We start from the raw sequence: 17,840 nt of genomic DNA, 5'->3' as shown, positions 1-17,840 counted from the left end.
CAGCTTTGACCTCAACTTTCATTGTTGTTCTTCACGTCTCTGTGGTTTGGACGGTTCTCATAGTGAGGGTTGGAAATGCGATAGCTATCAGAGGATGTTAAGTAATTGTTTTCAATTGCCTGTGAAATCCCAATTACTGACAAACGTTTTGTGTTAGAATTCTGATTATGAGTTCTGCACAATATTTATGCAAATTTGTGTAATTTCATATAAACGAAATGATTTTCAGCCAGAGGCATTTATTGAATTGTTGTCTATTTTTCTGTTTGTATTTTTTGCTTTGGCACGGAAATGCATTTTCCTGCATATAGTTCATTATTATGAGAGGCAACTAATTTGTGCATGATAAAAACCCATTTGGTTGGTCATTAATTAGACTAACTAACTAATTTCCAGTGAAGCACACTAAAATATACAACAAATGCCATCATTTTTACTGCCATAATTAAATGAATATTAAAGCACAAAAGCACACAAATTTCAAATATTGTTTGCCAAAAATTTAACTCGCTTTATTCGCTCTTATTGTATTTCAACATTTTGCGCATTTTATTAAATTTCTTTTCTCACTATTTTTCACGCGGCTTTACAAGGCATCTGAGTTTAATTTTCATTCACTTTTCCTCCTTTTTTTGTTCGCATTTCACCTGAAAGTTGGCATATAACTTTCACAATTAACAGATGGAAAAACGCGCAAAAGAAGAGTATTATGTTATATTTTTGTTCCATCAGGAAATGTATGTAACAGGCAGAAGGAGGCATCTCCGACTCCATAAAGTATATATATTCTTGATCAGCGTCAAAAGCCAAGACGATCTTGCCATGTCCGTCTGTCCGTATGAAGCACTGGATCTCAGAGACTATAAGAGATAGAGCTATTATTTTTTCCCATGGTATATATAATAATAACTATATTTGTTGTGATTTCTGAAAATTTGTTTGCGATCAGATAAAAATTGCTGAAGTTATTAAAGATATACTTCTGGATGGGAAAAATGCTTAGTTACTAGGGGTCTTATATGCTTTGGCTGACAATCTGGTATATTTTGCACTCTATAGAATATCATGAATGTAGTACCACATCAATATACCAAATATACAATTTTACATATTTTTTAGTATTTTGGTGGTATATTATTTTGGTATATTTTGAGAATATTACCCCAATATTATGGTTTTATTCAAAATGGGTAGCGAGTGTCTCACAGTTGAACGCACTCGACTGTAGAGTTCTTACTTGTGTATATTTATTTACTTTGCATTGTTTCTTATGTAAGTATTGTACCAACATTTTAAAACTGCCTAAAATTTAAGAATCAATTTTTTAGTGATATCAAAGCAAGTAGAGTTTGCTATCTTTGTTAGATAGTTGTTACCGATTTCAAACAACACCATATTCTAAAATTATACCAAATTCATATACCGCAAAAAAAATTAAAAAACATACAAAAATATAGATATAATGCTACATTCAGAATCTACCCGAAAGCAGGTCAAAGCAGGTCAGACCCGTTTTCAGTAGGTGTTTTTAGCCATACAAAAGTTTTTCCTAAAAAAACTTATATAAAAAATATATATCATTTATAACATAGTAACACAGGTGCCTCCTTCAGTCTTTTATTATATTTTCTGCGGGCACAGAGTTATAATAAGCTATCGATAGCAGATATAAAAATACTAAATTCAAATAAAAGTTTTAATAAAATAGCCAATTTCTGCGTTCATTTGAATTGATCAAAGTATTTTTAGCACTTTCATTACCAACTGTTAGATAAATATATACATACATGTATATTAATAATTTGCTGATAGAAGCAGCACAGAGGCAGCTGCTTGTCATGCCAAAAGCAATAACCAGCTGCCTAGTGGTAACTGCAAAATAGCCTCATAAATTCTCAGCAAATTTATAATTTCACACCTACAACCATAACGAGCTAAGCAAAAGAAAAAAAAAGAAAAATAGAAAAAAATAGAAAAAGTGGAAAAAAGAGAAAATAGGCTAACTATTTGCCAATGTGCATGGCTTGGCTTGTCAGTCGAGAAAATGACAAATGTTCGCTAGACAGGCAGGCCGGAAAACGGTGTGGAAAACTACCGAGAGTAGCAGTGCCATGCCCCGGTCTAAGCAGAAGCTGCGGGCCAAGGGAAGCTTAAGGTAGGGAGGCGAATCTTGACAAGTCCTGCAGCCCTAATGACAGGCAGCGAGCATTGCATGTTTGCCCAATGTTAATCATAAATGGTCGCTAAGTTTGGGGAAGCGTAGCATAAAAAATCATCAAGCCCCTGCAAACGAAAACTGGAATGCCATCTAAATTCCTTGGACAAATTTATGTGGACATCTCATATTGGTCTAATTAAAAAAAGATGCCAGCGTTAGCTATGCTGCTGCATTTGGATTCCAAACACTTCTGCATTCCAAGGACTCGTAAAGTATGCAAAGTGAAAGCGAGCCAGTGATAAAAGTCCGCCGTGCAAAAATTGCAATTACCTTCGCCTTTTGCAAAATGTTCGCTTTACAACGCTTCGAATAAAGTGTGGCAGCTATTTGAGCGTTCAACGGCGACGGCTTTGCTAATGGAATGATTGTAGCCACATGATTAATGGCCACCAGGATGATGACAGAGCGGCATGCAATGTGATTCCAAGCGGGCATACAGAGTTTTAGTCGAACTGATGATTTATTTGTGTCATTTAAAGGTAAATGTTATCTATTTAGACGCCACCATTGCTGCACATAATTGGGAACTATATGCCATAAATTCTAGGCTATGATTATTTATCATATTATAATATTACAATTGGATTTAAACAACCTAAACACAATAAAAAGGTTCTCTTGAAAATTAAAATGAATGGGATACAAAAGTGTCACATTTTGAAAATTAAACACAGTGTTTTGCCTTAATCATAATCTATCATTATTCAATAATATTATATTTGGGAGCTTTAAACTCTGTTAACTTCAAACTATTTCAAAAATTGAAGTAAATGCACTAATGTAGTGGGATATTCCAAAAATTTGCCATGCATTTTATCAATAAAAATATCTTTGCTGATAGTAAATAATTAGTCTTCATATTATTATAACAGCGACTTATAAAATCTGTAATTCTGAAAGAAAATCAAAAGTTCATCTGTCAATTGAAATGAACGGATTAATCAATTAAAATATTTTACATATTAATCAATACCCTGTTCTTAACATAAATCTGTGATTATTTCTGATACTATTAGAATTAAGGCTTTTCAGCTAAGTCAACCTTTAACAAAATTAAAAGTAATAGAGTTCATTGTGATCTTTACTACAAATAATACTTCATAATTTATTGACAAATTAAATAATATAAATACTTTTTATATTTATATATTAAAAGTTAATGATACTATCTCAACTCTATTAATACAAACGATACACAACTGCCTTCGGAATAATGTCATACTTCACACATGGAAAATTCGATTGAAAATAAGGAAAAATAATTAGAAAATGCTGCCTGTATATAGAAGGGGTTTCCTGAAAATTCTGTTTATCACCACCATTGGATTAGTTTTGATATTGTTCATAACACGCTCTCAGCTGCACAAGACTAAGAGGTCAGCTCCTTCGATTTACTTTAATAGGCCACATTTACAGCTAGAACAGAATGGAGATTATTGGATTTACAATAATTTTATGCGATCCAAGACAAATTTGAAAGGAAACATGAGTCTCACACTTACCACACACGGCACCTACCGGGACTTTAATCATATGAAGTGGCTGCTAGTTCGCTGGAGTGCTCCGATCAGCATAGCTGTCTATGTGGGCGAGAATGATTATGAACAGCTGCTGGAAAGTCTGTATTATATAAAGTACTGCACGGTCTTTTCATTAAGTTGGCCCCATTGGATCTCCATGCAGTTGGTATTCCACGATAAGCATATGCCACAATTGTTATATCGCATTAGCTCGAAACGCCCTCAGGGATTTAGTTGTCGGCGATCCAGTAACGAAGAAACGAAGTATGGCACAACATTGGCCAATCATCGCTTAACCACTAAGTATCCATTAAATCTTCTAAGAAACGTAGCTCGACTCAATGCTCAAACTTATTATGTGCTTGCTCTGGAGCCTGGAATGTTGCCTACGCGAAATCTTGCTATCAAATTTTTGCAATTTGTGCATTTGCAACCGACCTTCAAGACGCAAAAAAGGTCAGTAGCAAATCGATCTGATTGTTTTAATGGTATTTAATACTCGTTTTAGTGTATATTGCCTGCCTGTTTTTCCACCGATGGGAGAGGATGTTACGCTCCCAAAATACAAATCCGATCTCAAGATACGCTTGAAGCCATATCTCAATGGAAGTATTACATTATCTCCCTCTGAAACAGAGCAGTTGAACAATTTCAGGCCCTGGCTAGGCAATCCAGTGAGAGATGGCGATATCATAAGATACTCTGTCGCTGACCAACCCCAGCTGTGTCCTGTCTACATAAGCAGCAATGCTTATGAGCCACTTTATGATCAGCGATATGGAAATTCTACAAGTGATTCAAATTTCATGCAGGTAAGTATACATTTTTTTTAATTTTGAACAATTTTTAAACTATTTTCTATTCTTCCTTGTAGATGCAAGTTCTCGCTGGCCTTGGCTTTGACTTTGTTGTCCTCGACGGCTCTTTTATCATTCGCCGCCAATCGAATTGGCAAACTGAAGTCTCTACAGATGTCGCTGATAGAATTCTGTCTACCATTGAACAAAAACACATTCGCGAAGTAATCAAAATGAATGTCTTGGCATAGAGAACTCCTTTTTTAGTGGCATAAACTTGAAGATAAAGCTATAAGTCGTAGATACCGAGTCAGAGTCGAACTCCATTAGATGCCACTTAATCAAATTGTCTGGCTGCTTCTTGACGCCTCTCGCTTTTGGCAGTGCATTTTATTATTCGCCTTTTTTTCGTTTCTTATCCTCTTCTTAATGCCATTAGCGGCGCACTATTTCAGTCGCATTTTTGGACTCATTTTTCATTTCAAAAAGAGCGTGATAAGTAGCCAATCCATATATTAAAAGTAGATCAGATAGTCGCTTTTCTCTATAGTATATTAAAAGCATAATATAATTTAATAGTTGGCTCAATTGATTTTTTAAATTATATTATTATTTTGTAAAATTCATGTGAATTTCATATTAATAAAATATATTTTCAGCTGCTTTGAAATGAATATTTCGATTGCACAGAATTATGTTCACATATATTATTCAACAACTTTCAACCTCTGTAATTAGCCACTTACTAAGTAAATAATCAACAGTTTGACACATCATTTACAGTTATAAGTAGCTTAAATTATATTCCACTTTTGTGTTTTGCATTATTATTTACAAAAGCTTTTGAATATTTACCGCAGAGCCTCTTTAAAAAATACCACGAAATTCCATTAATTTATTTGCGGTTGCATACAAAGCGAATTTTGTTCAACAACAAAATGAACTTTGTAAAAACAACTCGAGTTGGTCTACATTCGAATGTGTGACTAATAAATACTCATTATTTATAATTTATAGGAATAAGTTAAACAAAAATATGGATTAATCAGAAGAAGAATAATATTTTTGAAAATGTATTCTAAAGTTTCTTTCTCAACAAATTTAAAATATGTTAACTGAAAATTAAATTCTTCCATTCTTAGCCAATACTTCGTTTACAGGGTATCGAGCCCAAAGTCGGCTGCTCTTTACAACTAATAATTTAATATTTTATGCATGACCAGCAAAATAAACAGAAAATTGGTAACAGAACAAAAAGAAAACATTTGCCCATTTACTCGTTCTTAGCAGCGCATTGTCTCTACCGTTACTTTATCTTTCTTTTCAGAACGGGGAAATGAAGGAAGGGGAAAAGAATGCAAAGCATAAAAAATGGGCGGCGCGTAACTTTGCTAAAAGTTTAGAGCAAAGGAAACTGAGCAGAAAAGTTAATATTAACGCTGAGCGACGCATTTCGCCTTAATTTTTCCCAATCTCACCGTCTCGCCCTTTTCTTGCAATACCTTCATGCTGTTGTTGTTGCTGTTATTGGTGTTTTTTTTTTTTTTTCATTGTTTTGGCCATTTTGACGCCAAACACGTAGCCTTGTTTCTTGGTTTGCCCTTTGCTTTGTTGGGCAAAATCTTGTTAGGGGTTCGTTATTTTTTTTTTTTTTGTGCTGAGCTTTATTTGCATATACTCTTCAAATCGTTTATTTTCATTTTTTCACCCGCTTTCTTTGCTTTTCCATTTATATTATGAAGATTTTGTTGTGCAAATTTTCAACGCTGCGTTCAGCATACAAAGCAATCGGTACACACGTTAACAACAAAAGGTTCGAATGCACAATGCCCACAATTAGATGAGTTTTCCTAAAGGTGAATACAGCGATTTGAATGCCATTCTCGTGCTTCACTCGCACATTTAAGTCTGTAAAAAGAGCTTTATTTTTATAGATTTACATGTGATGCGAGCATGGCTATAAATAAAGATATTACCAGTAGTAATATGGTTCAATTCTGATCACCTAAAAATAGAAATAAAAGTGGTATTTGTATTTACTTTTTTGTGCAATCCAATAATTTACTTTTTCGTTTTTAAAGCTTGCCTAAATAAATTACGAATCTGATATTAATTGTGCCAAATTTTTTAATTCTGCTGAAGTTCTCAGTCAAACTTTGGCAGCATAAAAATATTCCTTTGTGGGTGTTGCACATGTTTGAGGCTAACAAGATGTGTTAGATGAAAAGTGGATTTAAAAATTAATCCAAAATTTAGCTTCTCTTTGTGTTACCTCAGCTTCTGAAGGTTATCGTGGCTTGAGGGGCTGCAAGAGTTCAGCTCAAAGTCGCACTCATTAAAGACTGCACATGCATAAGTGTGAAGGGATATGCGGAAAATGAGAAATGCAAATGATGAAATAATGAAAAAGCCTTTCCCAAAAACCAAACAAAGCCCACAGGCAGCGCAGGCATTAAAACAAAAAGTAGTTGAGCATAAAAACAAAGTGCAGCCTCAAGTATGTGAGTGCGTGCGTGTGTGCAGCGTCTCTGTTTCGCATTGTCTGTGTGAGGGCGTGCAGTCAGTGTGTATGTGTGTCTGTATTCACATATTTAATTATTCATACGCCCTGTCTGCCCACAAAGTGCAAAAATGCATGAAGACGCAGCCGACGCCGATGAAGACAGCTTCGAAGCTACGAGAAGGCGAAAGTTTTGCTGCTTGTAAACAAGACGCTGCAGCAGCACTCGGGGGGAAATTGGAAAGTACTGGGAAACAAATATGAAGTTTCAGGCATAATAAAATTAACTTTTGTTTTGCCATTTGCCTTGCAAAGTGTCAACAAATAATTGAAAATCAAATTGCTAAAATATTCCAATTGTGGCTTTCGGTTTTCACAAGCATTTCTGAAACCGATATTTTTCTTCCTTCACTGTGAGGCTCAACATAAAAATATGCAAATATTTTTCTTGGTATAAATTTGATTTAAATATTTTTCAGTATTGGAATATTCTAATTGTAATCAGGAAAAAATAGATTTATGTACATTTTATTTTTTTTAAATTTTGGTTTCATTCTTCATATTATGTTTTAAAATGTAGTTATGTATGATTGCCAACAGCATATAAATGAAATTCATTTTAATCAAATTCAGAAATCGAGCAATTTTCTTGAATTTTAAAATGATATTTTAGAAATTTTAGCCAATTCATTGAAATTCACAAAAGTTACATTTTCGTACAAAATTCAACGTTTCTATTATTTTCTGCAACATCACATTTATTTTTTATTCTACATTGCTGCATTGGACGTTGTATTTTAAATGGCGTAACTTTTAATTTCCTCTCGATCTCTTTTCTCTTTATATAATATTTTGCGTTTCTCAGATACCAATTTCTATTCGTGGTTTATTAACTTACAAATTTTATTCGTTGCAAAATTATTCTGCTTGGATATTATTTTTACATTTTCCCACTTCATCCTACATCAAATTTAAAATTTTAAAGCATCTCTTAAGGTTTCCCCAGATGCCAATCAACTGCTTTGCTGTCAACGACAGTGTCTGCTTATTATCAACTATCAACACGTTTATCAGCGACGTCGCTGGCTATTTGTTGTACCCCGTTGTATACTTTATCAGCATCCCTTTGGTTAGTTCATAGTAGTTAGCATCATCCCTCCATCTCTATCTCCATCTCCGGACTCCGCCAGTCGTTGCTGCATGCTGAGCATTTTTATGCCCTTCACACATCATTCAGCAACAAATTGCTGCGGGCGTTTCACATAGCTTGGACATTGCTTGAAATCTATTTGGAAGACAATAAGAGGAATGTCAACAGGCAACAGCTAAGCGTGGTGCGAGAGTCCTTGGTTCGTGTCCAGGCTGCGTTGCGTGTCCATTTGAGGCAGCACGTGCCGCGAGCATTGTACGTTTTATTATCATGAGCTGCGGCAACTTTTTATTATCTTTCAGTTCTGGTGTTCTGTTCTGCTCTGTTCTGTTCGCTTTACTTTCGTTTCATTTGGTTTCTTTTGGCTTTGCTGCTTCTCTACTCTACTCTAAGGATGGCTTTAACACTTTTCGCAGCTATCCTTAGCAACTTACGCCGTAAATATGACTTAATGGAGTTTAAAGTAGTCGTCCGGCCACTCCTAGAGCTCGTTTAACGAGCTGTCCAGCATTCACTTGACCCACGTCAAGTTTTCTCACATTATCGTAAAAATCAACTTTCAATATCCCACGTGTGTGTTTCTCTCTTTCTCCGTGTGCGAGGGAAATACCATAAAAATGGACTGCTTTTAACACAAATTGCAACACGTTTTGAAAAGTGCAACGAGCTAACAAAACGAGCGGCCTGCACTGCGTGTCCAGGATGAGTTACAGACACTTAAAGAAGCGAAGCGACGCCTCAACTTGTATATCCGAGTATGTCCTCACCGTAAGAGTCGTAAGAGCGTGTTTACTTTTATGTCTTGCTCTGCTGGCCATACTAAAAATCTTGTGAATCGAGCAAACTTCATGGCTTAAGTCGTTAATACATAACAGAAATTCGCCAGAAAGATAACAATTACGAAATGATTTTTAAGAAGTGTTTCAATGCTCTATTTCAGTTTTATTATTTCTCACTAATATTATTATTATTTTCCGTTCATTTAGAGGGAAAAGCTTGTCTAAAATATGTTGTAAAATATATTCGAAAATTACTTAAAGCTCACATTAAATAAAAATCAAAATTGTATTTAACTTAAGAGTAAGTACTTCATCATAAATTCCACATTTGTGTACATATATTTTTACTTTGATTTATAAAAATAAATCAAAAACCTTGAAAGCAACCGGCACTTAGAGTCAAGCATATTTGTAGAGCTTCTCGCAAAGGAAATACTTGACCGCCTTTTTGAGAGTGTGTGTGTATGTTTGTTGACTCAAGGTATGTTTTGTTTATAAAAATACATATACTCCTTTGTGCTCTTGGCATGAAAGAAGCGACAAATAAATTGCAAAACAAAATTCAATTACCAAATGCAAATCCAAGGCGCCTCTGCCGCCCTTTGGCCTATCGTTAAATGTGTCAAGAAGCCGCAAACCAGAAAGTATTTGCCATTTATTTACCATATTTTATATTGTATTTCGTTGAACGAGCCAAGTGTGGGGCGGCGCGTCGACATTTTATTTATGAATTTGTATTTATTTCTTGAGTGCTGAACACAATTATTGAGAAGAGTTGGAGAAGCCTCCTCTGGGTTCCTCTTTGCAAAGCAAAAACTTGGCAAACAACAACGGAAATTTGTTTTGGCATAGGGGAACAGGAAAGAACTTGAGAGCTGCCAAACATGTCGCCAGCCATGAAGATATTAAACTATATGTATGTGTATTTATAACATATATTTTAATTCAAAATGTAATCACAACTCTATATTCATTAAGTGCTAAATATCTACAACACAGATTACAAATGAATATTCATAAATTACACCAAAGTTATATACAATAATTTAATAAAATACAACAACAACTCTACTTTATTGAAGTACTGAAAACCCAGAACGCAAATTTCAAATTAATTATTATCAAAATTATTTAAGAAAAGTTAAAACTTCTAAACCTATTTAATCAATATATTGTTTAGTTTGTCGATAAAACTCGTAGCTCCGTGGATACTTACCCAACAAGAGCTTAACGTGTTATTATCAAATTTTAGTACTCTAGCCTCGTAATTCGCTTCTTCAGTCACTCCCCCATTTCTCAGAAGCCATGCCTTTCTCTCTGTCTGCCTCGCTATGTTGACCACATATAAACAACTCTAACGCCAACGCCATCGCTAACGCCATCGCCATCACCAACAACAAACAAACAGCCAACATTTAACAAACACGAGCGCTGCTTAAAACTTTTTCCAGCCAGTTAAAAAAATACCACTAAACAGAACAACAAGAAAAAAACATAAAAATTCTAGTTGAGTTTGAGTTTTTCCGACAGGCACTGGCCTCAATGCACATTTCAATTGGGGTTTTTATTTTTCCTCTGCTTTGTTTTTTATTTTTTTTACTTCGTTTCCAAAGTTAATCAAGTGCTAAATTAACTAAATTGCACTTAGTCTGCGCCACAAATTGCTCGCGGTCCGATGGCATTTGAATGCGGTGGCGTATGCGCAATATGCCGTGCATATATTAAGTATACGCCATGTACAGCCATTCAAAACTGATTAAAAGTCTGCCGCGAATAGTTTTGGAATGCGAATACAAAATTAGTAGCTTACTAACAGAAAGTTGAGCGAGTTAAATGTCGAGTTCAAATTGAAAAATCCATTTTAAACGAATATGCGCAATTATAATTGTCGAAATTAATTAACTGCGATGAATAACTTTGCTGTGTAATATAAACATAAATGCAACTCAAAATGTTAGTATAATTTAATGTTTAATATAAATAAAGTACCCGAGTCATGCTGAGTAAATTAGGTATTGTTATTTGCAATCAACTCTGATCACAAGTGCTCAAAGCTCGTCAGTTGTCGCCTTCGGTTGCCACCTCAGAAATCAACGAAGCGCATAAACACAACAGCAATTGTCATAATTATACGCCTGAGCAGCTGCGAATGACCAGCAATAACAAAACAAAAACAAAAACAAGCAACATAATGGAGGACTTAACAAGTAAACATCCTCGGCACAGGCCTTAGTCACAGGTCTGAGAACTCTGTGAGCTTTCTTCTCGTTTTTGACGCCCCGTCCCCAGTAAGTTGTTTACATTATTAGCTGCTTTTACGTTCGCCTGACCGAGATTTCCGGGCCACGCCCCGTAAACTGCTTACAACTTGATTCGAAGCAGCTTACGAGCATCTCAGCCTGACACAGCATGGGGGAACTGCGATGAGCTGAGCCAAACTGAGGGGACAACTGTTCAACTTGTTTCAGTCCCTCAGCTGTCGGAGGGTATTTGTGGCTTAGTACGTGCTAATTATTGCATAATGATTATGTTTCATTAGCTGGAGAGAGGGAGTGTTTAAGGGCCACGTAATGTGCAAACTTTTCTATGCATTTTTCATGGCGATTTTCCTTTTGCGGAAACTTTAAGCAAACACTCTATGCTCAAAAGTTCAAGTAATATCCCATAGTTAGCCAGCATGCGACTTCATGAGTTTCCCCCACACTCTCTCTCTCCCACAATGACACATTTTAATAAAAACCTGTAAAATTTTATGCGACTTCGCAGCATTGCACACACACACTCTGAAATACTATATATAAACACCACACACTGAACAGGCAGCACAAAATGAAGTTGGCAGTTGCATAAAAATGAACGCAGCACAAAACCAACAGTGGACTATATTTAAGTACATATGGTATACATATACATACATACGTGCATATCCGATAGAGTTGGAGCAGAGTTCAAGATCTGCAATAATGCACAGATACAAATTAGAGACGCGTTGCGATTGAATTTCAAAATGTTAATGAAACACAGACTTTGATTAAAAAAAAGTAACTTAATGAAAAATAAACATAGGTTAGGTTAGGTAAACATAACTTTAATAAAAATTTAATATTTATTTGTATCTAAAATTCTTTTATTTTACAAACACAATTTTAAATCTTAATACAATTGAAAAGTATTGCAAGTTTGTTTGATGAATTATTTTAAAATTATTGATCAAGTTTAGATTGTTTTTATTTATATTTTGTACTGTAATAATAATATTTATTTGCAGAAAGTATATGCAATAGTGCAAATATGTGCTTAAACGCAATTCTTGTTAAAAACAAACAAATGAATAATATTTGTTGAAATTAAATTAGTCAAAAGGTATTATATAACATACATACATACATATTCTGGTATAACATAACTTGGAAATTTATTTTAAAACATTTTGGATATAGTCTTATTTCCATTAGAGACAATGATAAAAGTCTAAATCAAATACATATTTTCAAAATTTCTTTCAGTGTATTGGCTATGGTATATATATATAAAGTAACAACAAGTGCAACTCATGGCACACTTCGTAAGCAATTTTTGCTGTGCATTGAGCTGCAAATAAAACGCCACGCTGCACATAAATGTCACTAAATGCGCTTGCAACATAAACACACACACTCAAACACACACACAGTCGCGAGAATACTAGTGGAGAAGAAAATGACACAGACATATACGTTGGAAAAAACAGGTGTCACATTGTTGTCGCTGTCTGTTGCGCTGTTTTTATGTCATTTTAACATTTCCTAATGTGTGTGGCATGTTATGCAACCAAAACCACAATACAACAACAAAACTTCTATATGACTGCAGCAATAACAACAACAACAACAGGGAGATCTTTCCAACAGTCGAAATATCGTAGACAAAAGTTTTAAGCAAAAAGATTGAGGCATATTCGCCTCCATTACGACCGACATTACAAAGCACTCACATACAAACTATGCTCTCTCTCAACTAAGTTTTTGTGGTTTATGTTATGTTTTGAGTGGTTGCCACAAACAAATTTAATGCTATTTGATGACTGTGCAGAAGCTGGGCTGGATTCACTAGGCCAACATTATCTATGGATGCAATTTTCACGACTTAACTCAAGCAAATGCAATAAAATATTCTTGTGTGTGTTCTTTATTTAAGATAACAGTGAGAGTACCAAATATATTGAATTTTATATTAAAACCAATTACAATAATAAAACGAATGACGAACAAAAGTGTCTTGACGATTTTTTTAGGAATATAAAAAATTTATATAGTGGAAAATTAAAAGTTTTTAAAATTTTTTATTTATGAAGTGTTTATTTTGGCTACTAATTATTTCACTAATTTCTCTCTGAACTTACGAATAAAACTTTATAGCAAAAATGTACAGAAAATAAATTTTTAATGGCGGTTAAAAACATTATTTTATAGTCTAGAATTTCAAATAATTTTTGTTAAAATTATTTAATTGACATTTACATTTACGTACATTTAAGTTAAGTAAATTATTCATAAAAAAATAATTTTAACAGAAGTTAATTTCTATCTGACACATAATTTATATACATATACATAGTATATATGTATATACTTGTTCAATTCCTCTTTCTTACTATGAAGTACGTATGTATATCTTAGCAATCAATCAAAAATGTGAGAACTCTGAAAACGCCTGGCAATTGCAACAATTGTCGATGAACATGTGCGTCGATGGCAGAGGCAATTGGGAAAGCATTTCACAATGCACAGAGTTCTCAATTAGACCAATAAATAAGCAAATAGGTTTGGCAATACAATTCCTTTAGTTTTCTTGGCTATTGTGAATGTCAACAAGTGTTTGCCGAAGTGGAGATGCGAGAAGCTGAGCAGAGGAAGATTTCTGTTTCAGTTTCTAGAGACGGATACAGTTCATACAATGAGTAACAAAATCCAATTTCAAACAATAAGAATTACAACGATGTGTGTGTGTGTGTGTGTGTGTGTGTATGTGTGTGCATACACACTTAATGCAATTTAAGTCAAATTTAATCAATGCATGGCATAAGCGACCCACCAAAGAAACTAAACGAACCCAACTTTCAGCATGTTTGAACCAATCGAGCTGCAGACATGAAGAATAGAGAGCTAGTAGGAACACGCGGCAGGATCCAGGGGACTGCAGAGTCAATAGAGTAAAAGTTATGCTTGACTGCCTGGCTGAATGGCTGACTGGCTGAATGCTTCAGCTGCACTGCTTCTGTTCCAGCTCCTGCTCCTCCCGCTGCCTGTGTTTTGGGCCGCCTGCAATGAGTGGAGTTTCGCTTTAGTTGTAGTTGCATTGTAGTTGCGGCAGTAGTAATCAAAAGTAGTTTGGGCCATAGTCAACTGAGCCTTAGTTACCATACGGAGTATCATAAGGGTTCGAGGAGCGGGCTCCGGACTGCGTTAAGCAATTTGCAAAACTAAAAACCGGAGCAGAGTTTAGGTTTAGGCATTGCTTTGGCAGGCTGTTGAAACTTTTGCGCAAATACTCGTAGTACGACGACTCCTACAAAATGCGGCATATGTGTAGAAAATTATTTGCCAAAATGTTATAAGTGAGCCACGGCAGGAGGTGGCAAACTGGCGGGAATGAGAGTTAAGCGAGGCAGTCAAACAAGGGCAAACGTTGCTTCAAGTAGTTTAAAAATGCTGTGAGTATTAAGAGAACATAACAACTTAATTGAGCTTGAAACAACGGACTGCTCATTAACAAGAAAATTAGAAAAGTGGGCTAATATTAAAATCCTAACAATATGTTAAATTTTCCCGACATAGAAGGCAAGCGAACGTTCATTAAATATTTCAGTTTTTCATAAACAAAATATTATTTGTGAAATTTAACGTACATGCTTAAGTCTGCAATAAAATAAGAGACTTAAAAATAGTTTATATACGATTTTAAAGAATCTTATTATGCACATTAATCATTATTTATTAAAGTTAATTCTTAAGCAATATTTTGCATTTTAAATATAATAAATAAATAATAAAGCAATACAATTGTGGAGTAATGTATCCTTGCTTTAACATTGATATTGGAATTTTGTCAATATGTACTAAATCCTAGCTAATCAATTATTTCTATCAGCAATAAGCCAATGTTTAAATTATGGAGCTCATTAGGCAGTTCTTAGCTAGAACTTTCATAGTTGCACTTGATTTGAGAATGGCCATGAATCTCTTTACCACATGCAGTCGAAATCTGCAGCAGGCTTTGTTTATGGGCGGAAATTACATGACTATCAAAACATAAGCGCCAGTTGACTGCTGTTGCACCAGTTACTATGCCGATGGTGATCCCAATGCCTGTGCCTATGCCTATGCCCATGACTGGCTGCACAGTGCCTACAGCAGTGCCGATGGCTATGCAAATGTCTCTGTGGTCATTGTGCATGCTAACAAGTGCGTACTCCAGCCCGACAAATGCCCCACAGCAGACAGCAGTCAGTAGACAGTAGACAACCGAACAGACAGAACAATGAACGTTGCAGCAACTGAGCCCACTGGGCGTATGCAGCATTTTGCATTAATTGCCTCGGTCAACGGCCATGAAATGCATCGGCCAGAGTCCAGAGTCAAGTGTGTGTGTGTGTGTGTGTGTGTGTGTGTGTGTGTGTGTATGTATGTGAGTCCGAATATATTCCCAAGGATGTTGTTAATGCCAAAAGCCAAAACTGTTGATGCAAGAGTGTGAAGAGTGTGCATTAAGGTAGCACTTAAGCAGCTTGTGTTTGTATTGCATAAATATTTAAGCTTCTCAATTGAATTGTAATTGAATAAAAGGATTTCCTTTCACTTGAAATATAACAACAAAGGGAATTCGATTTGCGAATGCATGAGCATGTATATATGTTATGTGGAAAATCCATCTTAAGGAAGCTAATTAATTTAACCAATTATTCTCCGGAGTCATTGAATATTTGGATGCTAACTAACTGGGTTTGAAAATTGTATTTAAATGCATAACAAAAGGTTGCTTAGTAACTGCAAGAAATTAATGTGTAATGATATTAAAGAAACAAATATTAAATGATTATTAATGTAACTAAATGGAAATGGCTTTTATGTAAATGAACTATAAGAAACAATGCTCTAAATTTTCCAAATAAATTTACGTTAATGTATATGCAATATTTTAATAAAATTTACATTGAATTTCAAAAAAAATAAATCTATAATTAAGTGCAACTCTCAGCAATAACCTTGTATTCAAATGCAAAGCAAAATATTTTTTCTACTTTTTTTATTTAATTTTTATTAACACAATTCATTAATTTATTTCCAAATTTCTTAAAACCTTTCTTTAATGGATTTACCACTGTTATCTCTAAAAATTTCCCTTGGCTTTTTTACTAGCTTAAATGTTCTACCAAAATATTTACCAACTATAGAAAAGCTCACTTATTATCCTACTTGCCAACAACCCTAAAGAGCTTAAAAACATAAAGTTCCCGTCTTGCTAAGTTGGTAACAGACGTAAACGAGCTTTCGAAGCTTCAGCCAGTGTGTACACAATAAATAATTTTCCAAACTTAAGAAACGCGAGATTGCCAAGTATGCATTATCCAAGAGTTTTAAAGCCACGACAAACCGGCAAAAAAGACAAATATGTGGCAATAATTTATATGCAATATTTACTGCGCTATCAATGTTATTATCAGCAAGCATAACTTGAGGTAAAAAAGAACACAAGCACAGGCACAAGTGCACACAACATAATGACACAGAGCAAAAAGTTATTAACATAAATTCTTACGCCACGAACGCGGCATCGAGTTGACTCAAGAACTTGGCCGGGCCAAAAACTTTGCCACCACAAAAGTCAAAAGTGTTGCTGCCCCAACACTGGGTCCATCTCATTGCCACGCCTCAAAGTTGAGCATTTCTCTCGACTTTTCTATTTTACGTTTTTTTACTTCGTTCGCTCAGCCCTTACAACTTTAGCTCGTTTAGCTGCGATCGCCTGAGAGCGCACCTCGAGTCGAGTACGAGTATTTAGAAATTTATTTAAAAGTTGCAGCAGCATTCGTGCAGCCTCTTTACCGCTGCTGTTTTTGTTGTTATTGTTGTTGTTACTGTTGTTGTGTTGTGTTTGTTGGCAGCAGCATTTTCATACGCCCAGTTACACGCATAAATTTTGTTATGGAACTTTTAGCAAGGTTGTTGTATGCACCACAAGTAGCACGAGGAGTACGCAGAGAACGTATATACACCTTCTGGCAACAGTGAAAGTTTTGACGCCATTTTTGTTGCTGCTGCTTTTGTTGTTGTTGGTGCTGCGCCAAGGCTCCATTGGTTTTCTTTAGTTGCTTGCGATGTTATTGTTGAGGTGGCACAATAAAGGCATGTAAACTTTAGTTAGATTATGTTACCTGTGCCCCGACATAAAGTCATTGATTACAAGCTGAACGGCAATGTGAAGCACGTCAACAATTTATTTAATAAAATTGTGGTACTATGAAACTTTAAACTTTTGTAAAGAGTGGCAAGAGCTCTTTAATAAAATGGTAAACAAAATTAATTATCAAAAAGTGATTTCAAATCTTAATCATTAGGAGTGTATAATAATTAGAAAGTATGAAAAATATAACGAAATTGCTTTAGATTCTTGGATTAAACCTTTTAATAAAAATTTTCTGGTAATATTTAACTTTTACTGACATTATAATAAGCCTATAAATGGTTAATTCATAAAAAAAATACCAATTAATTCATTAAGGATAATTTTAAACTAAACCGATTGTTTTTTATATCACTTATAAAGTAGTAAACTCTAAAAATAAGAAGAAGAAAATTATACATTTCACATTTTAGCATTTTTGTTGATTATACAAC

The 17,840-nt window shown here is 34.8% G+C and overlaps 1 protein-coding gene across 2 annotated transcripts; it reads left to right on the top strand.

Moving 5' to 3' along the window:
- The first annotated feature begins 3,401 nt into the window (after positions 1–3,401).
- LOC132791079 (beta-1,4-glucuronyltransferase 1-like) lies at positions 3,402–5,183 on the top strand. Of its 2 annotated transcripts, XM_060799880.1 has the most exons (4): positions 3,402–4,002; positions 4,063–4,194; positions 4,247–4,550; positions 4,613–5,183. In XM_060799880.1, exons 1-4 carry the CDS (start codon positions 3,488–3,490, stop codon positions 4,784–4,786), a joined length of 1,125 nt encoding a protein of 374 aa, XP_060655863.1. In that variant the 5' UTR covers positions 3,402–3,487; the 3' UTR covers positions 4,787–5,183. The 2 variants fall into 2 exon arrangements, with proteins under 2 accessions (XP_060655863.1, XP_060655855.1); XM_060799872.1 differs by having other exon boundaries at positions 3,403–4,194; positions 4,613–5,180.
- The last annotated feature ends 12,657 nt before the right edge of the window (positions 5,184–17,840 follow it).

This window comes from Drosophila nasuta, chromosome 2L, assembly GCF_023558535.2.
Source record: "Drosophila nasuta strain 15112-1781.00 chromosome 2L, ASM2355853v1, whole genome shotgun sequence".
NCBI lineage: Eukaryota > Metazoa > Arthropoda > Insecta > Diptera > Drosophilidae > Drosophila > Drosophila nasuta.
The sequence above is the reverse complement of the archived record's forward strand: the minus strand, read 5'-3'. Positions and strand labels throughout refer to the sequence as shown.

What these genes read in the sequence shown, in the direction of transcription:
- LOC132791079 (XM_060799872.1), top strand. Translation starts at nt 3,488, where the DNA reads ATGCTGCCTGTATATAGAAGGGGTTTCCTGAAAATTCTGTTTATCACC. An exon ending in ACCTTCAAGACGCAAAAAAG is followed by an intron (nt 4,195 to 4,246) that starts GTCAGTAGCAAA and finishes TACTCGTTTTAG; the next exon opens with TGTATATTGCCTGCCTGTTT. An exon ending in GTGATTCAAATTTCATGCAG is followed by an intron (nt 4,551 to 4,612) that starts GTAAGTATACAT and finishes TCTTCCTTGTAG; the next exon opens with ATGCAAGTTCTCGCTGGCCT.